The 27,031-nt window shown below is 30.6% G+C and overlaps 2 protein-coding genes across 3 annotated transcripts; one reads left to right on the top strand and one right to left on the bottom strand.

Annotated features, from left to right (window-relative positions):
* The first annotated feature begins 1,830 nt into the window (after positions 1-1,830).
* LOC115697739 (probable serine/threonine-protein kinase PBL1) lies at positions 1,831-5,642 on the top strand. Its single transcript, XM_061101734.1, has 5 exons — positions 1,831-2,126; positions 2,998-3,678; positions 3,953-4,210; positions 4,441-4,560; positions 4,664-5,642. The coding sequence occupies exons 2-5, from the start codon at positions 3,028-3,030 to the stop codon at positions 5,294-5,296; spliced, it is 1,662 nt and encodes a 553-aa protein (XP_060957717.1). The 5' UTR covers positions 1,831-2,126; positions 2,998-3,027; the 3' UTR covers positions 5,297-5,642.
* Positions 5,643-14,807: 9,165 nt separating this feature from the next.
* LOC133029261 (B3 domain-containing protein Os07g0679700) lies at positions 14,808-22,288 on the bottom strand. 2 transcript variants are annotated; one of them, XM_061101733.1, is made up of 13 exons: positions 21,935-22,288; positions 21,669-21,800; positions 20,679-20,760; positions 20,482-20,583; positions 19,399-20,048; positions 19,176-19,272; positions 18,894-19,068; positions 18,274-18,350; positions 17,772-18,197; positions 16,965-17,014; positions 16,574-16,687; positions 16,400-16,467; positions 14,808-15,875 (listed from the first exon to the last, which is right to left on the bottom strand). In XM_061101733.1, the coding sequence occupies exons 2-13, from the start codon at positions 21,770-21,772 to the stop codon at positions 15,022-15,024; spliced, it is 2,799 nt and encodes a 932-aa protein (XP_060957716.1). In that variant the 5' UTR covers positions 21,773-21,800; positions 21,935-22,288; the 3' UTR covers positions 14,808-15,021. The 2 variants fall into 2 exon arrangements, with proteins under 2 accessions (XP_060957716.1, XP_060957715.1); XM_061101732.1 differs by having other exon boundaries at positions 21,669-21,791.
* Between the last annotated feature and the right edge of the window lie 4,743 nt (positions 22,289-27,031).

Genomic DNA, 27,031 nt, shown 5'->3' with positions numbered 1-27,031 from the left:
ATCTCAATAATTAAAAAAAAAATTGTTAATGACCTTAAATATTTGAGGGACATAATTTAATATATGCTAAAAAAAAATTAATTAAATTTTTTTAATAAATAGACAATTAGATTTTGCTATGTCCAAACTTATAAAGATAAATAAATGGGAGTCAAAGACCTATCTCGAGAGGTCTCTTTGACCACACTTGGGAACATACTTTTATTTTATTAAATAAATTAAAATTAAATTATATAATAAACAAATTAAATAAATAATAATAATAATTTTCCAAAGTTTGACTGGGATGTCACTTCAATCGAGGCGCTCTTCGTTGAAAATTGAGTTGGAATTTGAAATTACCATTATACCCCTTGGTGATTTCTCTAATAAAATGCTTTTTTTTCTTTTGTACGGTTTGTAATGTCTAAAATGCCCTTATCTAATCTCTTTATTTTTTTTAATCAATTTATTATTCCAATATTGTAATAGATTTATTCTTAGATTTTGCAACACCAACCCTATTTAAATATTTTTAATTTTTCTTAAACACAATATGTATTCAAATAGTTTGAATATTGAATCCCTAATTGTTGGCAATGAGTGAATAATAATTAAAAAAATAATACTTAACACCAATTTAATTATTATAAACATAATATAAATTATTTAACTTAAGAATTTTTCAAGATTTATATCAAGGTTAAGTTTCTCAAGAGAGGATTGTTTCACCACCTCATTTGAACAAAAATGTTATATGACTTATTTTGTTACATTTATTAATTAGAGTTGGATAAATTAAATTTAACGAGATAATGAATATTGAATTTTACGTTATGTGATATTTATAATATCAAAAAAGAGAAATAAATTAATATTAACAAAAAAAGAAAAAAAATAACTGTAAATATATATTATCTGAAGTGTTCTATTTAATTTAGTACGGAATAAAACTCAGTTATTTCATTTAAAACAAAAATAAATTGTTATTTTTTAACTTTCATAAATCAAATCATTAAACTTACTCAAAATTAATTGAGTAAAAAGAATAATCTATGTTTTTATAAATGAATCTAAATTTTGACGTTAAACATTATATTTTTATTATTTCTAAATCAAACAAGATTCTGATACCATATAATAATTCATTACGATAAATGAATAATTTTCTAAATCGAATATAATTTTATTACCATAAGATTCATTCCGACAAATAAATATTCTTCTTTTATTATTTTACTTTATTTTAATCACTTCTAATTTAATTTAGATTTTGATACCATATTACGAGATTCATCTCAAAACTCAATTAATAATAAATGAAAGCATCTTCTATTTATATGAATAAATCAATATCCCCAACACAATTTCAATAATAGACACTCAAATAATTTTTTTTTTTTTGGTATTTTTTTTCAAAAAAAAATCTCAAAATATATTATTGAAAAACAATGTTATATCCCATGATTTCAAATCTTGGTCTCAATTCAATGCCACCTAATTAAATCTAGGATTTCAAAACTCTACTCCTATCCCATGTGTCAATATCTTATAAATAAAATTCAAAAAAATTATTTTTTTTATTACATAATCTTCAACCAAAAAAAACAACCTAGTTTGAGAAATTCAATTCAAAGTCATTTAAATAATTATATAAATATAGACTAAAAAATATAACAATCCACAACTTAAAAAGGGTAGAATTGTAAAAAAGAAAGAAAAAATCAGTTTGTATTGTTTAAGAAGATAAAATTTTGGATGAATGAATGAATAATTTTTAATTTTAATTTTAATTTTTAATTAACAATTAAATAAAAAAAATTAATTTTTTAATTTCTAATTTTTTAGGGTTTGTTTTTTTAGATATAAATATATAATTTTTTTTTGGTTAGGTTTGACCACTGCTCATTGGGCTCCATTCCCATTTTCTCTTTCTCTCTCTACTTTCTCTCTCTCATCTCATATATTCTTTTCTCTCTCAAAGATCTCTCCTTTCTCTTTCTTTCTCACTTCTTCTCTTCTCAGCTTTTGCATCTGCTTTCTTTGACTTGCTGAAGGTGTTTTTCTTCCACCAAATCGAAGCCACAGATTCCAAATCCCACCATTTCTTCACCCTTTTCCCAACTTTTCCCAACTTGCATGAGCTGGTAATTTTCCCCAACTCTAGTTTGTATAATCATCATCATCATCTTCTTCTTCTGTTAAAGTTGAGATTTTTATTTTTGGGGTTTGGGATTTTGTAGGTATTTTGTAACTTTTTAATTTTGTGGATGATCGGCTACTGTTTTTTTTTGTTTGAAAAATGAAAACTTTTTGTTGATTTCATGTATTGGAATTTGTTAATTTTGGATTGTGGATTTTGGGCTTTTTTTAATTTTGTGAAATTTTCATTTTTGTGGATCTGGGGTTTTTTTTTAAGGTCTTGGGGGCATTTATTATTTGAGGTTTATATTAAGATTCTTTTGTTTTAATTTTATATTGTAAAATTTCAGCATTAATATGCTTAAATTCCATAGTTGGAATTTTATTTAGGCATTAAGTGATTTGGGGTCTTTCACTTTATTATAATTTAGGTGCAAAGTAAGAATTTTGTTCTCATGGGAATATTTTTAAATTAAAAAAAAAATTAAATGATTACATATAAATATATAATTTTTATTATATGGTTGCCATACCTATCCAATTTTTATTTTTTCCATTTTGTAGTGATATAAGTCAATTTATTAGGCTAATTGATTAAATTTTTTAATAAATAATATTATGTTCTAAGGTTTGGTTGCTAGTCTAGTTGGGTTATTAGTATGAATATTCCTTAATTTAAACCTCTTAATTTGATATTAAATATATAATGTTATTTCACTTTGATTCTTGTTGTTTTAGCCAATTGGGTTTTGCAGAAATTTTGATTCTTTACTATGTTGAATTATCACAATTCTCAGTTCTTGTTTTCCTAAAGTGATCATTTGTACAAGTTTATCAACTAATACATATACTATGTTGTTTTTGATTTGTTTGCAGATTGATATAATTAGATTTCATAATCAAAACATGGGTTGTTTCACAGTTCTAAAGAGTAAGAAAAAAAGGTATGAACAGCCTGTTTACATTAAACCAAACAATCTTAAAGAACAAGCCCCAACTATATTACCTGAACCAAAAGTCCAAACCCGAACTCTACAGTCTGCTCCCCCTAGTTTTAGGACAAGAGTAAAGCCAATTCACCCTGTTAGTAGAATCACCAATACTCGAGCTCGAGCATTGTCTGCTCCATCAACACTTGATGCAGCTGAACAAGATGCTTTAGCTGCAATGGAGTATGAAGAAGCTGAAGAATTGAAGTACAGGATTGGATCCACTAAAGAACAACAACAACAACGCTCCCCGAGTCCTCAACCTCTCCCGCTCCCGTCGCCACAGGCTGCTGCTGCTGCTGCTCCTGCTGCAATGAGAAGCTTTGGAAGCTCGAGTTTCAAATCGATGAATGCTAGTGGACCGTTGCCATTGCCTCCAACTGCAGCAACGGGAACACTTAGGAATTTTCAGTATGATGAAATATTATCTGCTTGTCATAATTTCTCTTCGGATAGATGTATGTCTGAAGGTCTTTCTTCAGTCATTTACAAGGCTTCATTTGGTGATGATGCTTCTAGCTCGAAACGATTTGAAGCTACGGTTACTCGCCTTCATCCTTCACCTCAGGTAACTCACATTTCATTGTACAATCTTTGATATCATGATTAGTGAAAATGTAGCTAAACACATTGCTTGATTTTAAAGAAAGGCATAGTTAGTGAGTGTTGTGAAAATAGTCATTATGAAAACTTTTATTAGCAAAATAATCATGTTTGGTCGCACAGTGTAAATTCAATGCTGTTAGTTTGGCAAATTCCCTGAAATGAGATTACAATGGTTTTTTCGCTATGGCGTTTTAATGGTATCTTACAATGTAGTCAATTGCTCTGTGTTTTTTCAGGGTTTAAAGGAGTTCATAAACGAGGTGAATACTCTTTCATCTTTGCAACATCCAAACCTCTGCAAATTGCTCGGTTTTCATGCACGTGAGGGTTCAGATCAAAGAATGCTAGTCTATGAGAGGCTTTTCCATGGAAGCTTGGACCGCCTACTCTATGGTAGACCAGATGGGCCACCTATTGATTGGAATACAAGAATGAAAATTGCTTTATGTGCTGCACAAGGTCTTACTTTCTTGCACGAAGAAGGGCCTTTCCAGGTAATCAAAAAACTTTAACTTTATGTTGCATTTTTTCTCACGAAACGAATGAAAATCGAGTGTTGTTTGTTCATGATGCATTTCTTAGGGTTGACTGTTAAAAAAAGTTAAAGCATTTCCCTTTACTTTATTGAGATAATAACCCTTTATGGACCCCGCTCGATGATTTCAAGCTATGCAAAAAAGTTTCAATCTTTGCTTAACATGAATCATACATGTTGAATCTACAGGCAATGTACAATGAATTTTCAACTGGGAGTATACAAATTGACAAAGATTTTAGTGCAAAGCTGTCTGGATATGGTTGTGTTGGTCATATTCCCGAGACCGAGATTTCTACTAATTCAGTTGTAAGTTTTCTTATACTCTCTTTACTGATTAGATTGAATGAATGCATATCGCTTTCGAAATTGGAAAGATTGATTGATTTTCATATTATGTTTTCGTATACAGGCTGTAGCAAATCTTTCTGTTGAGACATTAGAGAAAGGAATGCTCACCCCGAAAAGCAACGTTTGGTGTTTTGGAATTGTCCTTTTGGAGTTACTCACAGGGCGGAGGAATCATGATAGCCGTCATCCAAAGGAGGAAAGAAACTTAGTGAAGTGGAGTCGGCCTTTCTTAGCTGACGACCATCGTCTTTCGTTGATTATGGATCCTCAGCTAAAAAGCCGGTTCCCCTCCAAAGCAGCAAGAACAGTAGCAGACATTGCACAAAGATGTCTTCAGAAAGATCCATCCGAAAGACCAACCATGAGAACTGTAGTGGATCATCTCAAGCTAATACAAGACCTCAAGTACTCTTATCGGTTTCCCTTACAAGAGCCGGTAACATTTGCTGGAAAACTAATGTCGAAATCACCAAGTCTAAATGGAATCATTACACCGGCTCCCAGATTAAGTTTCTCCCCGTCGCCACCTTCTCGAGCCAGGCCATCTATTTCGCCCACAAGGAGGTTGATCTTGCCCTCTTCGCTTCCACCGCGCGCTTGTTCCTCAACCATCTCGTTAGAGGAGCTGGATCGACAGGAAAGTAGGAAATCATCGTCGTCAACTGTCAGGAGGACCAGTGTCGAGGGATTTTGATCGATCGTGTATAAAAAAAAGAATGCATTTTTTAGTTTATTTTAAATTTTTTTTTCGGGTTTCTTTGCGATTCAACACAATATATAGAAAGATAAGAAGGAACAAAAAAAAAAGAACAAGTAGAAAGAAGAAATGTGGTTCTTTCCACCTTCGAATTCGAAACCGAGAGAGAGAGAGATGTTGTTTTTGTAGATATAGAGTTTGAGCCTTTTGCTATGGCCACAACAAATCACCACAGAGACAGGTTCATCAACTTTGCTTTCACCCCAAATCCATAATCACAATTCTTATTTTCATACACAAAAAAAGAAAGAAAAGAATGAAGAAAAATTCAATCTTTTGCTAATCTTCTTCTTCTTTTTTTTTTCTTAATTTTTATGTGAGTTTTTAATTAACCCAATAAGCCAATCTTCCATTTCCACCAACCCAAGTTGTTGTTTTTTTTTGGTTTAGTCTTGTTTTGTGACTATTCATCAAGATTGTATTCTAATGATTATTTTATCATTATGGTTACAATCTAGATGAATGGTCAAAAATTGTATTGTAATCATAATATATTGTAAATTTTCAAATTATGGCCAACTTAGGTTACCCAAGCTGTGTTTTTGTATAATTAAATCAAGATTATATCTTATTTTATATATTATATATATATATATATACTATATATGTTAGTTGTAATCACATTGTGAATGACCCCAAAATCTTTTATTATGTATATTTAACAAATGGAGATGTGACATACCACAAGTTGTGTATCATATTAAAGATTGTCTTTATTAAGTACTATGTACACATGTTATCATATATAATCATTATTTTGTATTTTTTATTAAAAATATAATAATAAATGTGTGTTAAGTGCTAATTATAATCTGTAAATCTTGCAATTTTTTTTAAAGTAATATTTGTTATAGTTATAATATTATTTTTATAAATTTTTTAAAAATTTTGAATAATTTACAGTATCGGAAACAAAATATTTCAGTTTATTTTTTATATTGTAAATAATTTAAAATTTTGTAAAAATTTATAAAGATGATGTTGTAACTATAACAAATACCATCATTATGAAAAAAAATAAAAATAATATTTCAACATGTATTTTTTAACATAAAAATTAACGAAGTGTCTATCTATTTATTTTTCTTTGTGACATTCACATTGGTTAGAAAACAGAAAATGGTTTGGTGGCAGAAATCTTGTTTGACCAGTTTCTTTGTTGTATTAATTATTACTCAAAATAGAAGCAATGACAATTATTATTATTTATTTATTTTAATTTTTAAAAAAAGGGGTTTTCTTTGTTCTTATTGATTCAAAACTAGTCATCTTGTTTTTCTGATAATGATTTTTAGCCACGTTTTTAGAAATTTGACTGAGCAGACCAAAACTTTTTGGCAAATTTGAATTAGAAGTTGAATAAAAACAAAACAAATTAATTATATGGTTTTGGAATTATTATTTATTCTTTCCTTTTTGCTTTGCCATTTACTGAAATTTAATGTACAACTTGGCCATAATGAAGGGTATAGGATAGTCAAAGTCATTATAATAGGAGACTTCAATAACCACTTATTATCTTTTTCACTTTTTCAACTTTTTTTTTTTTTTTGGTCTTTAAAAAAAGTATATATTATTCAAACTTTGATTTCATGATGCTAGAATTTATCTTTTCATTAGGTAAAAAATAAATGGTAGAAAAGAAAGAAATAAAGAAAAGGGTCAAAAGATAAAATAGTAATAATGTGGAGATGTGTACTCAAAATGAGTCAAGCCTATATAAGAGTGAGTAGGCAATGTATGATTAACACTTTTGAGAATTAAAATTCATTTATTATCATTTATCCAAAAAAAAAAAAAAAATTATTATCCAAAATGCTTTATCACTTAATTGAGTCTAGGATGTTTGATGCATACCAATAAAAATAGTTAGTTTCTAACTAATTTATGTTGAGAAAACAGGGGTATCCGAGTGGAGGAAGTTTTTCTTTATGTTTCGATTGTAGTTGATACTATCTGGAGGGAGCGAAATGAAAAAATACACAATAACAATCATCCGGATGTATTAAAATGTATTGACCTTATTCATACTTCTTTTGCAGAATTACATGCTGCTCTGGTGCCATGCCCGACTCTGATTTTGACAGAAACCTGGAATCCACTTGTAAAGACCGCATATGATTAATACTTTGGTTTATCAAATATTTAGGGTTTATGTATGAGATTAAATTAATATTTATGAAATGTATATTTTGGAAATATATTTAATATCATATATGTTATTATGCTATTTTATGTAAATTATTTAATTTCTGTGTTGTGTTCAGAAGCTGTGGAAAGCGACGTTGGGCCTTTAGAGAGTCATATTTTGTATGTCTAGAATTTTAGCGGGGTGTCATAGTGAGATGTTAGAGGCGTTAGAATTTTCGGGGTTTGAAATTTGACCATTTTACTCTTGGGGGGTTTTGAGTTTTTTTTTTAATGGAGGGGCAAGAAGGTCTTTTGGCAAGACTCTTTTTTTTTCTTATTTGGTTAATTCTTGGCTGGGAATAGATTATTAATTTAAAACAAAATGATAAAGAAAAGGGTGTTACTTAAGCTTGAAGGAAAAAGAAGAAAATAGTTGTCCCTCTCTTCATATCTCTCTCTCTCTCTCTCTCTCTCTCTCTTTCGATTCTCTTGGGCAGCAGCTAGGGGTTGAGAATTTGAGTTTGAATCAAGGAATTCTAGTAGTAATTGAAAGCTTTGTTCAAGGTAACCCTTCTTACTTTCTTTCTCTTGAAGTTTTTGTAGTTTAGGTTAGGTTTTGGTGTGAATTTGGGGAATTGGTGGCTGTTTGCTTTAAGAATTGTTTAGGTTAGTTTCTGGTGTTAAATAGAGATTATTATCATTATTGTAAGCTAAGATAGGTGGGTATTTTAATGCTTGAGTTAAAATTGAGTTTATGAGCTCAAGTTGGAGCTCTAATGGTGGTTTTGTTTCTTGATCGATTTGTTGAGTTTTCTAGCTTGGAACTAGTTTATTATAGTGCATACAGGTGTTCTGGAAAGTATTGGAAAGTTTGGGATTGATTGGAGTTAAGGGGAAAAATTTTTGGGTTCCCAGCTCAAAACCGGAATTTTGGTTCCTGGGGGCCTGCTGCAACCGGTCGACCGGTTGATGCCAGGAACCGGACTTCCGGTTGACAACCGGTCTGCCGGTTGGGGCTTTTTCCCGAGCCCTAGTTTTTCCCGTTTTTAAGTAATTTAGGGTATTGGCATCCTATTTATCGATAGGGTTAAGCTTAGTTTCTATTTTAAATCCTCGATAAGTGTTTTAGCGTGTCTCTCATCGAATTCTGAACGTTATAGTTTAGGGCCCTGTAAAGCGTCGAGCTGCGTTTCCACTCAGGCTGACCGACACACTTGAGCACGAAACGAGGTAAGATAGCGTAAGAATATATATATATGAATATATGCATGATTTAGTTGTTTACACTACTAGCACTAATATAAATATGATTATTAGGGTGTTTGTATAGTGCTGTAGATTAGTGTGGTTACGGTGTTACCAACACGAGTACCAGGGGTACGTCGTGTTCGTGGTACAACACTTAGTAATTCCCGGGAGTACAGTTAGGGCTCTACCAACACGATTACAGAATTGGTACTTTAGTGCATTTGGTATAGTAGTCGTACTTCCCTTAAGAACGTTCTTAACCATTTGGTGAGCTTAATTATTGAGCTCAGGGCGGCTTAATCATAAAGCCGACATCACATTATTGTTATATATGTCTTGCATATCTTACTAAGTCTGTTGACTCATCAGTTTGCTACCTTGTGTAGGTAAAGGAAAAGCAAAGCTGGAGGAACAGTGAGATAGAGCCCGACAGTGATTGTACATATCGCGGCAGTGCAACCTGGAGGGTTTCAGTCTTTTACTATTTTGGAGTCTGTATTTTTGATGTTGCATGCTTGCGAGTTTTTTTTTAAAAAATATTATATACGTACATATTAACAAAATACTTTGTAATTGTATTTTGGTACTCGGGATCCCGACCTATATAAGTAGGAAGTTATGAAATATATTAAAATACCTTTTGAGTTTAAAAATATTTAAATACGGGCGTTACACCACCCCTTGAGGATTGGATCAAACTGAATTGTGATGTAAGAGTAGGATTGTCAAGCATGTGCACAGCTATTGTTGCTAGGAATCACCAGGGTAAGGTGATTCGGATCCACACGTCTCAGTTGGACTTTTCGGATGCTTTAAGCGGAGAAGCAGCGGCCTGTTGTTCAGCCATTTCTGTGGCAATCGACTTAGGTTTAAAGTTTATTATTATTGAGAGTGACTCGAGATTAGCTATCAATGCTCTCAATGGGAAGGAGTCCCATTGGGCACTTGAGAACTATGTCTCCTTTTGTATGAGGTCCACTCCTTCTTTTATTAGCTGTAACTTTATGAATGTTAGTAGACATTGTAACTATGTTGCCCATAATATGGCTAAGTGGGCTTTTACCCACCAGAAGTTTGGCTGTATTCTGGTATCTTCCTTGTCGGAGAACCTGTTTTGTAATGACCGTGAGGTCTAGTTATGTTCTTTATCTAATGCATTACGACACTAATTTTCTAAAAAAAAAAAAATATGTTGAGAAAACTATAAATACTAAATAAAATTATAGCTAACTAAATATGACATATCTCATATTTATTTAGTTTTTCTTAATAAAAATACTATGTGAATATGTATATATTGCTATGTTTGATATGACCATGCTTCAATGAACATGGGTAAAATTTGTTGAGGTTTTATGCTTTAAATAAAATTCGATTTCAAAGTAAACTTATTTACTTAATAATAAATATCAAAGATTACTTTTTACTATTATATATATATATTGTTTGGTTCACATGTTACTTATATTATTATTTAATAAAATAAATTCTGTTAAATCTCGAATATATAGTTATTTACAATTATAGTGTTGTTGCTACAATAGAAAATAATCGTGATTATATACTTCAAACTATTTAGTCTCGTAATCTATCAGTGCACTAAATTTATACTGACGTGATAATTACTGATGTCATTTACTTACACTTGGCTAAGTAGAATGCCTTTTTCAGGGTACTAGCAAAGTAAACTTGTATCAGATATATATAATTTACATCAGACTGGACTGATATTAATAGCTAAAAATATATTATAAACTTATCGTTATATCTTTTCTAAATTAATTTCACTTAATTGATCGTAAATTAATTGATATTAATCATGAGATAATTACATTCTTTCTAGTTCTAGTATTAGAGTTCTTTGACTTGTTCTTTACTGACTTATCCATTGGACTAACTCATTTTACATATTAGGAACTCGATAGTGCAATTGAATAGGAGCGTTAATCATAGATATGGACATTTATAACTTCTATGATTATTTAGAAGTGAAATATTAGTTTTCTTTGAGCTTGGCTAAATGAGTTAAATGGTGGAGTACTTATTTTAATAATTATGGTAGTTTACTAAAATATTATTTACAAGGAGCTAAGTGTTTAAAGGATGAAATGTATTGAAAAGTAAAATAATAATTTTGTCATTATTCAATGTAGATCGTCTATAGAGGATCATCGATTAGTTTGATTGTAACAATTGATAATTCACGGCGTATCTATATTGGATATATAGAGTGTTCTATGTAATCAATAGTGCAATTTCGATTCTATAGAGGAGTCATGAGAAATTAATAAGTTAAGAAATTTACTCAAAAAATTTTAGATCAACTTATTAGGAGCTTGATTATATAGGCCCATGATCCTCACATTATTGGGGATATTATCATCTTATTGACTCAATCAATTAATTTATTTAATCAATTAAAATTTAAAAATTGACTATGTTGAATTTAAAAAATTTCACTACGTTTGGGCTAAATTGAGAAAAAAAGAGAAATAAAAATTTATTTGTTAATTAAGATACTTTGTGGGTCTAATTAATAAATATATTTAACTTATAAATTTATTTGATAATTATTTATAACTATTAAATTTTTTAAAAAATAACATTTAGATAGTTTAGATTGGGTAAGTGATAAAATTGGAAAAACAATAAATTGTTTCATTTAATTGAAATAAAATGGAAAAAATCAATCAATGGGCCTACTATGTATTTTGGCCATAAAGGAGTTTTATAGTCCATTTATCTTTTATTTTAGGGAAATTTACATGGTATACTAACTTTTGCCATTTTTTTACAAAAATACTGCCAGGCGGTATTTTTTTACTTTTTTACTGTATTTTTTATAAGTTTCATACTGCAGTATACTGTGTTAAGTTTTCACTGGTATTCTACTGGTGTTTTATTAGTGTTCTAATGTTGTTTTGAGCTGTTCTGCTATGTGTTTTACTGGTGTTTTATAAAAACACAGTATTTTTGAAAAAATTTCCGTGTGACAGTATTTTTGTAAAAGTTAACCCAAATTCTAGTATTTTTGTAAATTTTCCTTTATTTTAACTCATTTCATCCAAACTTAATCTTAGTGTGAGTCTATATAAAGAATATGATAAGAGGCTTGTCAGATAACTCATTCTAACCTAAGACAATTCAAAGAGGTTATTTCCTAAGCCAATTTTGAAATCTCTCTCTCTCTCTCTCTCTCTCTCTCTCTCTCTCTCTCTCTCTCTCTCTCTCTCTCTCTCTCTCTCTCTCTCTCTCTCTCTCTCTCTCTCTCTCTCTCTCTCTCTCTCTCTCTCTCTCTGAAGCCTATAATGATTGAGTGACTACCCCACTCTAATTAAGGTGATACTCAATTCTTTGTAAAAGATTGTATTGTTTGTCGCTTATGAGTTCAAGAAAAATTAATCTAAGTTCATCACTTGGCAATACCCCCTGCTACAAAAAGGGAATTAAGGTTAGAATGATTGAATGGAAGGAGTTGTTTTATTCGGATGTAATCAATGTGAATTGATATATATATAGTATGACTTGTATATTTCGTATGTTGTATGATAACGTTGTAGGTACAAATAAGAGGCCAATGTTAGGTGAGAATAAATATAGTTCCAAGGCTGGGCCTGGGCTAAGGTGGATTAGGGCCTACCTTACAATTTTGGTTTTGAGTACCTTCCCAAAAGGTCTTATACTAATGAAGTAGGTAGAATACTTGTATTCTAAGTAATTCTTGTCTATTCTTTCAATGTTAGACTTGCATTGATACCCCAACAGTGATATATGTTATGCAGAGATTTATAAATATTCCTTCTAAAATTAGTGTCGTGAAATATTTAGAGAGATTTAGAGCATTCTATCACTTAAGATTGATTACGCTTTGGGCAGAAAAGACAAAATACTTAGAACTTTAGGAGAGATTATCACTATCAATGAATAGATTAAAAAAAACGTAAGAATTTCGATCTGATCACGAGAGAAGTTTTTACTAAGCATAACATATTGTAATTTTAGAGTTCAGTTTTGACCCTTTAGTTATTCGAATTTCGTTTTGGATATAAATTCTTGTTGTTATTAATTACTTTTATGCGAATCTTTGATCTTTGAAAGATATTTCTAATGCCAACAAATCACCTTAATTAGAGTTTTACAACTTCAATTATGGTTGTTTCACTAAAATAATTTTTAAATCCACAAATTTCTTCAAATTTATAATTTTTTTAATATTAATTCCATAAATTTTTATTTAATGCAACCAATACATTTAATTAAACCAATTGAATAATTTCTAAAACTCTATGGACTTTTAAATTGGACCTAAATTAAATAATTTACTGATCGTGTTATCAGAAGTAATGATGTTTCTTCTAATTTTTATAACATAATATAATCTTAAAGGATTTCAGTTAATAATTGATAATTTCTTTTCAAAAATAATTTACTTGACTTGTAAGAATATTGTAATTTTTTATGTTAACAATTAATAGATATGACAATAAATTTCAAATAATATCTTTAAATTGAATATTACATAATCAGATTAGATATGATTAAAAAAATATCATAAAATACCATTTCAACAAGCTATGAATTCTCCTCAAATAGTGAATCATTTATGGGTAAATACCATTTTGGACCCTGTGTTTTGCAAAAGTTGCCGATTGGACCATCTGTTTTGTTAAATGACAAAATGGACCCTGTACTTTCTAAAATGGTAAAAATAGGACCCTGAACTGATTTTTTGTCAAAATAAAATTTAATAATAATCCAATGTAAAAGTGTTATGACAAAACTGTTTACATTTTTTGTATCTGTTTGTATTTTTAAGTTGGTTATATTAAAAAAAAAGTTGTCAAAAATTAAGCTCAGGGTCTTATTTGTACCATTTTGGAGAATACAGGGTCCATTTTGTCATTTAACAAAACAGAGGGTCTAATTGGTAACTTTTGTAAAAATTAGGGTCCAAAATGGTCACAAAGATTTTTCAAAATAATTTCCTTCAATTGTATTTTTAAAAGTCATTAGATGATCAAATCAAAAATCAACATCAAATAATAATATTAGTTCTGACCTTTCTTTTGTGTCTCCTTCATTAATTTCATATTTTTAGAAACATGCCCAATTGCAAAAAAAAAATGTGGATTATTATAGACCAAGTCATAAGAAGAGTAGACCATAATAACTAGGATTATCTACTCTTTCCTTTTATTTCATTAACTTACTCTTAATAATTTTGTTAAACCTAATCTCAACAAAAAACTTGATATATTTTTAGCAATAGTTTGTCGAACATATTTAGCTAAAGTATAAGCTACTGTATTCACTCGCTTAAATCAATAAGTGAAATTAACATCAAAATACTCATTAAAAATATCAACGATAACTTAAAAAATAAGACTGAAGAAACAATTTTTAGGGCAATATAGTTTCTAAATCTTGTTAATGAGCCCTTGACAATCAAATTCTAGTTGCACTTTGTTGTAGGCTTTTGTAGCCGTATAAGGCCGTCGTCGCCAATGCTTCCGCCACCTCTAGAGTGTGTAACACACATTCACCGACCACCAGACTAGCTGCCACCACACCCAACAGACTCTCTAACCACCACCATACCAAAACCCATTGTATTTTGAAATTAACTGAAAATAGTATAGCTTTTTTCCCCCTATATATACCAAAAATCATATGGCATAACATAGTAAGTTTAAATTAATTTTCTTATTACTGACACGTGGTCTCCAAAATTGTCAAAAAAAAATCGAAAGGATCGACTGAGTTTTGCAACATGTAATCTCCTTTTTGTTAATTTATCTCAAAAAAAAAAAAATAATCTCCTTTTTGTTAATAATAATAAAAATAGTTTAAATTAGTCTGTGTCAATGTATATAATGGATTATCCAATTTTCCACTTGGACATATCGATTAATACAACACCACTAACTATATCCAAATTTAGTGGATAAGAAATAAAGAAAGACATCATTATAAGAAGTTTCATTTTTTTTTTCTTCTTTAGTAAGTGTTGTTATTTGTATACATATCAAATTAATAATAATAATAGAAGTAATAAAAACCATGCATATGCTTTTCTTTTTCTTTTTCATTCTTCTTTTTAGTTTAAAAAAAATATGAGAGAGCCAAAATTACAGTAAGAGACCTATATCATATCATTCAGTGATCAAAATCATCAAAAGAGAAAATAAAAGCAAAAATGAAAACCAAGAAACACATATATGTATATAAAAAAAAAAAAGGAAGAAAAGTTCAAGAAACACATATATGTATGTATATTTTTAATATCAAAGTGGATCTTTTAAGCTTTGATCATCATCATCATCATCATCATCATCATTATCACCACATTGCTCATTACCATCACTTTCATGTTCTTCTTCAACAATGGGATTAGGACACTGTTCTTGATCTTCATTATTAACCTGTTCCTCACTCTCATTTGTGGCTTGTGGAAAAGCATGAGAAGCCGAACTCGTCTGCTGTTGCTGTTCTTGAGTCAAGCTCGTTAGACCGTTTTGCTTTAGATACGTGTCGAGAGGACGGCTTGCGTTTTGAAGAAGGCTCATCATGCTGACGCGGCTTGACCCTGCTTGCGAATCTTCTTCCCGAATCCCAGGATGGGAGTTCAAGTCCAGTGCTTCCTTGGCGGTATCAGCCAGGGTGCAGTGGTTCTTGGATTCTGATTCGTTAGCTGATCTTGTTTCGTTGTCTGATGGATCAAGTTGTGATGACAAATGTCTAGATGTAGTGCTGTCTACTTCTGTTTCGTCTCTCGGGTCCCATAATGTTTTCTGATGATTTCTATTGGCTAGCTCAGCTTCGCGTTCTGATTGGCGTTTCTTCTTGTTCAGCATGAGGGTTTTGAACCGGCGTTTAACTGTCATGCATACGTTACAAGTACATGAAGGTTTGTGCTTGCCTTTGCCGCTAGGGGGCTGGATGCAAACAATGCACGAGCAGCCGGGTCGGTGCCTGGGGTGTTTTGTTGTAGTGGCAGCAACTGTTGTGGTACCTGGTTCGGTTGCTGTTGCATTGTCTCCGAGCATTGCTGCATTGGCCAATGCATCAAGGCCTGAAGATTCGCTTTCATGGGTTGGTGGCCTGTTGGCTGATGATACTACTCTTCGTTTTTTGAACTCTGCACATCAAATAAGATGTTTTGGTCTCAATAGCTTCTCATGAATAAGTGCACAGAATGCAGGAGCTTTATCTGCACAAAGGATCATACTATTATGCAGATTGGCTTCTTGACATTGTCAGAAAAATTAAGTATGCTTGTAAAGAATCAATAACATAATCTTTTACTATTCAATAAGGATATGTTTGATGTTTGGTATGGAAAAAAACTTGATTCAACAAAAATTTTTAATATTTTTTTCTTCACCAAAATCGAACTTCCAAACATAGTGCGGGCTTTAAAGTTAGTTTATGTAAAGTAGCATATGCATAACTTCCTATACGATTTAGTAGCCCAAGATATAAATTTATGTCAATTCTGAAACTTCTGTTCTAGATAAACAATGTCTATCAATGTTGCTAATGTTCTAGATAGTTTGCACCTTGTCCATACGAGCAATTATATTGGGTTTTCGAAAATGGCTCAAACTACTAGTATTTATGAACGAGACAAAGCAGTTATTAAAGAAGGATAAATCATCTAACCCTTGTTCATTCTAAGAAGACTTTCCAGTTCCCTTGGGCTCAGTTCATCTGGCACAGAGCATGAACACCTGAAAATACAAAAATCCCGAAAACATGAAACTTTATTTGGGAACTGGTTTTCTTTTATTTCGGAATAAAAAAAAACTTAAGAGTGAAGTGAAATTCATATTTAACCTGATTTGATCCCAAACATTGTCAGCACATGTCCACTTATATGGAAGAAATACATCAACTGGTAACCTTCTCCATTTAGAGCAACTATCACACTGAGTCCATTGCTCTTGTTCCCTTAAGATCAAGTTCAGTAGTTCAGAATTAGATTGATTTTTACATTTCATTTTTCTTTTTAACCAAAACCAAGTAAATATATTTACACACTTGTGCATATGCATGGTAAACAATAACATTACATGCTTTAAGACAGAAGAAAGGAAACGTTCGATTGAATCAGATTATGATAAATTGTCTGAAGAAAAGAATAGCATGTTATCTGTAAGATATCAGAAGTCGATATAATTACAAACTAAACTAAAATTTTAGCAGAAAAGATTATACTTAGTCTTACCCAGTTGAACGGAGTAGGAAAATACTTCTCTTCCCCAAAACTGGAGGTTCCTGGAGAAGAAACATACATTCATATTACTACACAAGTCAATAACAAAGTTTATTGACAGCCAGGAAAGTTAAGTTTAATACATCTCGAAGCCTAAGTAGAATCGAATTCACAGGGAAAAGTATGTTGGAAAGGGGTTCTTATTACTACACAAGTCAATAACAAAGTTTGTTGACAGCCAGGAAAGTTAAGTTTAATACATCTCGAAGCCTAAGTAGGATCGAATTCACAGGGAAAAGTATGTTGGAAAGGGGTTCTTATTACATACACGAAGAAATATATCAACCTCTGCAGAGCAGTATATGCTATGCTTGAAAAGGAAAATTGTGCAATTAACAAACTTTTCCCCCAAAAGTACATGAAGCCAAGGGCCCAAGAGTGTTTCGAAACAACGGGAAGTAAGCTAAGGCCGTGCAATTTTCTCAAAAAACATCAAGTGGACTAATATTAGAAAGGCGATAATTAACTCAACTATATGTATCAAAGAAAGTAGAACGATTTGGTGAATGCTAATTTCATCCACTTTACATGGAAAACATCAAGTGGACTATGATTAGACAGAGAGAAAACACCAACGAAAAAGCTAGTCAAAATATTGTGGGCTTTAGATTATTATCTGTGAAAATTTATCATTGCTAATGCTGATGATTGAGTCAGGTTACAGAACATAAAGGCCAACATACTTGAATCAAAATAAAGAATAGCTAATAAAATTCAATTCAGAAGCAATGCTTTAAATGGGCAGCTAAGCGTACTTACTTCATATTCTTCAAATTCGTGATCCTCAATCATGACGGTGCTTGGTTTGGCAGAAGGAGGCGGACGAAGCAAATCTTGAGCCTCTTCCCATGTAAGTTTTAACTCCAGAGCTTCCTGGCTATCAATGTGCAACCTCTTATTTTTTGAACCGAGATTTCTAGCTCTTTTTCTTTCTGGAACCATCAACGAAGGCAGCAACAAGTTCTCCCTTGACCTGCCTTCATGCTTATCAATTTTATTCCAGCTAATATCAGCACTAGCTGAAGACAATTGTTTGGATAGTGCATGTAAGTGGGTATCCGCGCTTCCCTTCAGTGACTGAAGAAGACCAGAGTAACCACTTATTATAGGTAGGTTCTCGAAAACACCCGAAATGAAAGGTTCACTTGAATGACCACCATTGTGAATGGCAGATGGATGAGTGTCCTGTTTATTTTAATAATTTATACACATCAATATTATATGACCCAGGGTACTAACATAATAGCTGACGATTTTTTACCTGCATTGCAACAGAATTTGATGCTTTCCGAAATCCCATAATAAGTTTTCCCTCAGGATCCATACGACTGAAAGTCACTATTATAAAAGGGGAATATATCAAAACCAAACACAATCCATGTTAAAGTATTTAATGGAAAAGTAAAGTCTTCTAATAATAAGATCTTCTTTTAGAAAAAAAAAAACGTTGCCTAACACAATGATTTGCAGCAGAAGCATTCATTTGAAAATAATAATTCATGGCTAGAAACAGGCAAAGGCTAGTGCTTGCAATTCTTCTATTCACATTGTTAAAATATATCAGAAATTGGCGCTAGGGTCTTGGACCGCAGATTGTAGCCTGTGAGTCAATTTGGATTCTCAGTATAACAAAACTCAAGTACATATATTGCCATATTTCAGTGCCATGAAAGCAAATCATAACCTCCTCCTTTATTTATAACAAATTACTTCAATTTTCTTTTATAAGATACACTATGAGGACTTAAACTCTGTACACTCACACACACTAATCCATTACGTAAGCAAACATCAAGTAGCTTCTACCAAATTATTACATCATATTTACGATACAAACTAGGTACAAGGAATTATATAAGCTATAAAGCCATGGGAAAATACCAGTATCTCCTGCTTGCAACTGCATGGACTGGATGCATGGGGTCACACCTTCTAAAACGTACATCCTGCTGTTATTATTGGGCCAAAATCTGAACTGGAACACCCACTCTTTCCCTTTTACATCTTGAATCTTTAAGGGAAGACCTTCAGGTTGAGAAATAGGAGGAAAATACGCCTGCATGATATTTTTTAGTAAAGTAGATTGACTGCAATAATAAGTATGACGATGACCTACATTGAATAACAGTTGAAATGACTGAATGACCAAAGGACAGTACTTACTTCAGCACATGCTTTTGGAAGAACCAACCGACCAATTCGACCAGCGTCACTAGCACTGAGCATCTTTTCAAACAGTGGCACAATGGTGGAATTTGAGCTTTATTAAAATTATGGTTAAGGAATTCCATTTTTAAGTGCAAGAATAATGATTAAACTCAACAAAAACTTGTCAGTTTATGATTCTAGTGGGATTATATCTTTATGAAAAGAAAGAAAAGGATACTCTCCAGATATTTGTTGCAACTCCTGATCAGTAATTCTAGGCCAATAGCGAGGAAGTAACTGGTTCCTTCCTCGTCCTTCAGCAGGTGGCCGTGCAACCCGTACCTGAGGAGCCATATTAGTGTTTCCTTCCAAACTTGTACCAACGGTTGACCTTGGGGGTTTTGGCAACAGATGCCTAGACCTAGCACCTTGTAAGAACAAGGAAGATGTTTTACTTTGCTCCCTTTCATCAACAATAGCACTGGGAGATGAATTTGAATTTCCTAAAGGACCACCAAGAGTCATAGTCAAGTTTGTTTGGGGTAGTGCGTCATATATATCATTTGTGCCTATACTTGCTTTGCGAAGTTCTGCTTTGGCAGCTTCAGATGATCCATTAGATCCCTGATTAAGACTTGAGAGATATGTATTTCCAGCCTCTCCTACTGGTGGGACTTCCTCCTGTTTCATTTTCCGGAACAAACCATTCGTTTCCTCATGTTGAGATTGAAGTAAATGCCTAAGCCCAATACCCTCTGTGTCATTGCTCAACTTCATGAACTTTATGCTATCATTATTATTTCCATCTAATTGGTCATTGGAAGAAATATGTTGCAGCTCACTGACTTTTGATGTGCCAGGTTCATTAGGCTTATCAGCAATTGTAATCTGTATAAGAATTTGTTTCATAAGCAAAATGAACTCATAACACCTAAATTGTCAATAGTAAAGTATTTTCACTGTTTCAAGTGCTCTAGTTCAACAAAAGATACCAAGAGTGATGGAATTATAGAGAGCAAAACCCCTACTAGCTAAAAACATACACAAATCCTTGGCCTCAATTTAAATCTTTGGAAGCTTCAGTAGCATAAGAACTTATCAATTAGAAGTTTGACAGTATTTTCATGTGGAGAACTAGTGCAAAAGCACAAGTGGCTACCAAAGTAGCAGTCTGAACTACCGAAATTCACATTCACATATATATCCCACATTACAAAATTAACAATAAATGGGAGAAAGTAAGAACTTAAATCTTTAAAAACTCAATGAAGAAAATTCCAAATATACATATGGTGCATGAATTATTATTGAAGGTTCTTACAAGGTGAGAACCAGATTTCTTTGCACAATTTGCACACTTCACACCACCACAATCAAGTAGCTCAAGCAGAAATCTTGAAGCAATGCATCCACAATGGAGACGCTGGAAGAAACAGTAATTAATTTAACATCTAAAAAGGGAAAAAAAAAATAAAAGAAGAAAGAAGCAACTTGTTCAATCATTGGGCATGTCCTCACCTTGCCACATGAAATGCACTCTCTCCAACCAGATTCTGCTGAATGGTAAACGTCACAATAAACTAACTGCTCATATGCAGACCTAAAATTTGCACATGTTTCCAGGTTAAGACAAGTATTGCATGATGAAGACTAGAAATTTTTCCAAGCAAACCAGACAGAACAATTAACAAGTTATACCCCAAATGGACTTATCAGAGTTATCATATGAATTATTTAGCTGCTACACCAATATAAGATTGGCTTCACCTAAGATGTCAAATGATTATTACAACAGATAAAACATATACATAACAACACTGGTCACTACACTAACCGAGCACAGCTTTGTATATGATCACTTTATGTTTCAGAAAGAAAGCGCATCAGTCCAAATTCATATACTAAATGGGTCTTATAATTTAATGGCATAAATTTGGTATGAATGGCCTACACCAAAAGTCAGTCTTTCCCTAATTAGGGAGCTAATAATCGATGGGCTTAACTTTGCAAAAATAAAAAATGATTCTTAAAACACTTTTTAATCAAATGAGAGCGTTTTAATACCATAGATCATATTGTCATCGAAGTATTGCTAAAACATTTTGATTATTATTTTTCTTTTTGGTATTAGAAATCATTATCATTGAGCTAATATTGTTAAACAACATCGATTATTATATACGTCAGATTAATCCAATAAACTTCATTATATCAAACAACAACTTCGTGAAAATATTACCTAATTACATGGTGTGTGTTCTATAAATACACACAAATACACGTGTATATATATTTATATACAAAAATAGGATAAAAAATAAAATCAAATAATAAAACCAAAAAGTAAATAGATTACTTGAAAAAACGTATAAAACAGTAGAAATTAAAAATAAATAAATAAATAAAAGAAAAATCAATCAATCAATCTAGAAAAACAAAAGGCCTAAATCTTCGTAAAAAATGCAAACATTTCTGATAAAAGAATCAAAGAGAAATCGAATAATTTACCCGCACTTATCACAAAGATTAGCATATCCACCAGATCGCAAAGCCCAACCTCTCTTCCAATCAATCGAAGTCGAAGCACCACACGACACATTCATACAAGCCATTTCAAACTCTAAAGAAAACCTGAAACAACTTCCACACAAAAAAAAATCGAATTCGTAAAACAAAAATCCCCAATTCACAGTACTCCTTTGACAAATACAACGTAAAATCATTAAAATAAAAAAGAAAGAAAAAAGAAAAAAAAAAACTGAACGAAAACTAACCTCCGACTTAGATTACTTCAAGAACTAGCTCATTTGCCGCCGGTGCATCTACAAAAAAAAAAAATACGAAATACATATATATTTATTTGTGCATATTATATAATATATATATATAGTTTTGAGTGTTGTGTTAGTTGGAGAAGTTTGGAGTGAGATTCCGGTGAGCGGAGATTTGAATGGAGCGATGGAGTATTTAGGGGAAGAAGAAGAAGAAGAAGAAAGGGGTTTAGAGAGAGAGATGGGGAGAGAAGAAGAAGAAGAAGAAGAAGAGAGAACAAAAATGCATGCACGATATCACGATGATTATGCTTCAAGACTCGGCCAACTCTCACCCCCCACTTTCCTTTTTCATTCGCTTCCCCTCTTTATATTTTTATTATATACCAAATTAATAATAATAATAATTTTAAAGTATTTTTTTTTTTTTTTTTTTTTTTGTATTTTGACGAAAATCTACGTAGAAACAAACAGAACAACTTAAATCGCAACCAAAATCTACATAGAAACTACTGGCGCAACACAAACCGTAAATTTGAAAAAAAAAAAATATATTAAAAACTGTTATATGAGGTAATTTTTCTAATAATAATAATAAGAAGAAGAAGAGTAATTTGTAGCGTAAATATATAAGTTTAACTCTTGGTTGGAGATACCTAAGTTATATTTTTGAAATTTTTGTAGGAACCTAACCGTTAAATGACAAGTCATTATTTACATGATTTTCTTATAAGTGTATTTAAATTAATTTTTAAATAAAAATAAAAATTTAATGACTTTGATCTATTAGGAACTAGCACGTGGTCATTGACTTACTTAACGGTTAAGTATTCATAGAAGTTCTAGAAATATAACTTAGATAATAATACCGTACAAAATTAAATTTAGATATTTATGTCAGAAATTACTCTAATAATAATAATAATTAGAATAAAGTAGTGGGAGCAGGCTTTTTAACATGGCATGAGCACAACTATGCACGAAAAAATATGGACTTAATCATGACACGACACGATATTACAAAGTGGCATGTCACAACACAAAAAAATATGTGCTTAAACACGACACAGTATAAGCAAGAAAGGCACGACATGTAAGCACAGATAGACTAGTCTAAAAGACATGAATAAACTAGCGTGAAAAATACAAATAAATATGGACAAGACTAGCACGACACGTACGAATTTACAACACTACTTAAAAGGATTGTCATGATACACTAATTTAGAAGAGTTTTTCTTATTAATTTTTTTCATGATTGTGTAAGTTGTAGTTATTTAAAATAATTAATTTGTAAATTTTCAAAAAAATAAATAAATAAATAGTTTATAGTGCTAAAAATAAGGCTCAAATATTTTATTACACGCGTGATGGTTTTATATATCTTTATATATTAAAAGTGCCTATCTAACTGCATTTCTTGGTTTAACATTCTTGGTTTAACAGAATATACTTAAAAATAAAAGAATATTCTGTTAAATTTAACGATTAGGTTTGATCTCCCGTTAAAAAATAAACTCAATAATTAAACCCAAAAAATTAAACAATCTTTTAAATAAACAATCTTTTAAATATTAATAATCTCTTTTTAAATTAAAAAAATCATCTTAGCCACATATCTCTTTAACAAACCAATATTAATAATTTTTTTATTTATTTTTTAAAAAAGAAAAATATAGATAAAATATTTAGAAAAGATAATATAAAAGAAGATTGATTGTGTTGGCTTAGAGATTTTTGGGCTTGGGCTTAAAAAAATAATAATAAAAAAATAAAATAGGCTGTAATTAGTATTTACCTTATATGTTTGTGCTTATTTTTAGTTTTATTTTTAATTTTACCACCAAGAGGAGAAGGTTAAAAAATATTAGAATATGAAAATATTATTGGTGCTTATTAGTAATTTGCAAAGAATGTGAAAGTCTATAAATATATAGTTGTGTAGCTATTATTAGATATGAAATGAGATAATAGAACTTTTTTCAATTAGAAGATTAATGTACATTTTACTATTAATAACATACATTATTATAACACAACTATATTTTACTTACTAAATATACTGACACATATTTTATTTTTATAAAACAAATCGTTCAAATAATTATACTATTTTAATTATTAATTCAAATAAAAAACTAAAATATTAAATAAAACTAACACTACGTGGCTTTGCACGTAACAATCACCTAGTATATATAATAAGCGTGGTAAGTAATTATTTGAAACTTATTTTTGGTTCGAAATTTTTTGAAAATTTATAAAAGGATCAATACGATTTACAATAAATTTTCACTAATAATTATTTGTGTTATAAATAAAAAATCAAATTTTATAATAATAATAAATTTTGATGAAGTCTAGATTTTGTCTTTTATTATTAGAATTTCCAAATATGTAACTTCAACATATTTGATTACCAAACATTAGTCAAACTTGGGATGATAATTTTTCTATACATCATTTGTATTGATGGGTAATTGTTCTTTAGTCAAGTTAGATTTATGATCAAAGGAAAATTTGCTATAGTAGCTTTTAAGTAAATTTTACAAGTAACATTTTGTTTTAAGTTTTTTCATTTTTTCAATAAACATTTATACTTAGGATCTAGTGAATTAGTGTAGAATATTGAGAGAGAAATTGTCAAAAAATTTAATTTAGAAAGACAAATTATTAATAACCATGTATATATTATTATTTTTGGAGTCTAACAAATTTAGGCTCTATTAAATTTAGGGAAAAAAACAGAAAAATACAAAAAAGAAAAAAAAATTACAAAAATACTATGGGCCGGCCCATTAAACATTTATACAGTCCACATACAAATATTTACAAAAATACCACATGCACTAAACCTTTAGCTGCACGGAGCGAACAATGAAGATGACATACCTTGATCGTTTCAAAACCGCAAAACAACTAAAATGAAACTAAAACGAAGAAAATACAACCATTAATTCCGGCGAAATCAACTGGAAAAGAAGACCTGCAATGATCTAAACAGAAATTTACGAAAAAAAACCAGAAAAACTGGGAAGAAACTAAAATTACACAATTATTTTCGGTTTTATTCGATCAAAACAACTCCCCCTAATATCGAAATCTGGATCCATTAAATGTAGATCTGTAACAAACAGATCTGGAGCTCCCCCCGAAAACAAAACAAGGTATGATGTGAAATTTTTTTAAAAAAAAACCTCATGAATAATAGATCTACGTTATATATAGTTGCATTTTGGTTGATTACTGGTTTCCAATGTGGAATATATTTTTAAAAAAACAGAATAAGAAGAGCAAATTTGAATTAAGGGACAACACGTTACGTATAAGTCTGTTTATTTTTTGTTTTGGTTGCATTATAGTTGCATTATCGTTTTAAGATAGTTTATATAATATGCAAGTAGCAAAACCATAATAAAACTACAAAATAACTGTAAACAAACTAAAATACAGAAAAAACTCTTTGAACATCAACATCCATGATAAATTAAATTGTTACCCATTGATGATATACAAATGGACAAGAAACAACTAGACAAAAACATATTTCCAAAAAAATAGATACAGAACGTGTTTACACTATTAAAAAACTATGAAAAAACTAATACAAACTGAGAATAGATCAAATGAAAAAACTGAAATGAAAAAGAATAAAACATCTGGAAAAACATAAAACAGAAAAAAAAAAGACAACAAAATGAAACAGTTTTTAAGACTAAACAAACGAAAATGAAAAACCCATAAAAAGAACAAATAAATTAAACTAAAAAAATAGTAGCCCTAAAAAACCAAACGAAATGCTAAAATAAAAAACTTAGAATAGTAAAATCGAAAAACACAAGACACACAAATGGCAAATACAAACAAATTTTAAATAGGGGCGAAACCAAAAAGAAACTAAAATCAAACCTTATACTGAAGACCAACTCCATCTTGATCATTTTTTTTTAGCATCATCTTGAGGAATTTTTTCATGGGCTGTCACCTTTGATTTCTTCTTTGGAAGAGCTCGCCCACGTTTCGACAATGGAGCAAAATCAGAGTCATCATCTTCAACAACATGTCGTTTACCCTTGTTTCTATTAGCTAAAGATTTCAACTCCATTTTAGATTTTTTTTTTTTTTTTTGAACAGGGGAAGGAGTTGATGAAGAATAAGTTACAACCATATTTATATATAAATTTAGAGAAAAAAAAAAAAGAGGGAAAACGGTTGATGGGAGTTGAAAAAAAATTGAAGAACAAAAAGAAGAGTGAAAATGGAGTTGTGATTGTGGAGAGGGAAGTGTTAGCTATGAAGGTTATTATTTTTTTAAAAAAAAAACTGAAAAAGAAATAGAAAATAAAAGGAAAAAGAAGAGAAAAAAGAGAGAAATGATGTATAGAGTGATTGATGTAATACATCAATCAATCACGTGTCAAAAAATGTTGAATTGTGTGTGCATGTGGTAAAATAGTAATAAAATATAAAAGATGAGTAAAAAAGTTGGTTTAGCCGTGTATAGGTATTAATGTAATAAATTTATCATTTTAGATTTTTAGTGTAAAAATTTCTTAAATTTAATCGACACAATATTAATGACATGCTTAACATTCGTATATTGGAACAAGAAATAAGAAATGGTATTTTTATTTAGAAATTAATTAATAATTTTTTTCTTGATTTTATTGAATTTCTACATATATTGTTCAAGTTTAGACCAAACATCATTTCTCTTAATAAAATAAAAGTACAAAATTGCACTAGATAAATAAAGATAAAAGTGTGCATATAAATGGATCCAATCTAATAATAATCGACCGTCAGCCATTAGATATCAAATTATGATCGGATCAGATTAGATGTTATTTTCAGATCGAATGTTAAATGGGATGTCTAAGAATCCAATACATCAAACATTCAATCAAACTAATTCATATTTTTATTTAGTTTGAACGATTAATTATATTTTATATTGTTATACGTAGAAAAATATACGCATATATAAAATTAACATTTGAATTTTATATATATATTTTTTTGGATTCAATGGATTCAATTCAATCCAATAGATATTGGGTTTAAAATATTAGATGGATCTGATCCAATCCAGTAAATACT

This window comes from Cannabis sativa, chromosome 7 (genome assembly GCF_029168945.1).
Source record: "Cannabis sativa cultivar Pink pepper isolate KNU-18-1 chromosome 7, ASM2916894v1, whole genome shotgun sequence".
Lineage (NCBI taxonomy): Eukaryota > Viridiplantae > Streptophyta > Magnoliopsida > Rosales > Cannabaceae > Cannabis > Cannabis sativa.
Note: the sequence above shows the minus strand (reverse complement) of the source record. Positions and strands in the feature narration are given on the sequence as shown.

Coding starts and splice junctions, on each gene's coding strand:
- LOC115697739 (XM_061101734.1), top strand. CDS start 3,028: ATGGGTTGTTTCACAGTTCTAAAGAGTAAGAAAAAAAGGTATGAACAG. Junction 3,679..3,952: donor GCCTTCATCCTTCACCTCAG/GTAACTCACATT, acceptor GTGTTTTTTCAG/GGTTTAAAGGAGTTCATAAA. Junction 4,561..4,663: donor AGATTTCTACTAATTCAGTT/GTAAGTTTTCTT, acceptor TTTCGTATACAG/GCTGTAGCAAATCTTTCTGT.
- LOC133029261 (XM_061101733.1), bottom strand. CDS start 21,772: ATGGCTTGTATGAATGTGTCGTGTGGTGCTTCGACTTCGATTGATTGG. Junction 19,273..19,398: donor TTGCAACAAATATCTGGAGA/GTATCCTTTTCT, acceptor ATTTTAATAAAG/CTCAAATTCCACCATTGTGC. Junction 16,468..16,573: donor AATGTTTGGGATCAAATCAG/GTTAAATATGAA, acceptor TTGTATTTTCAG/GTGTTCATGCTCTGTGCCAG.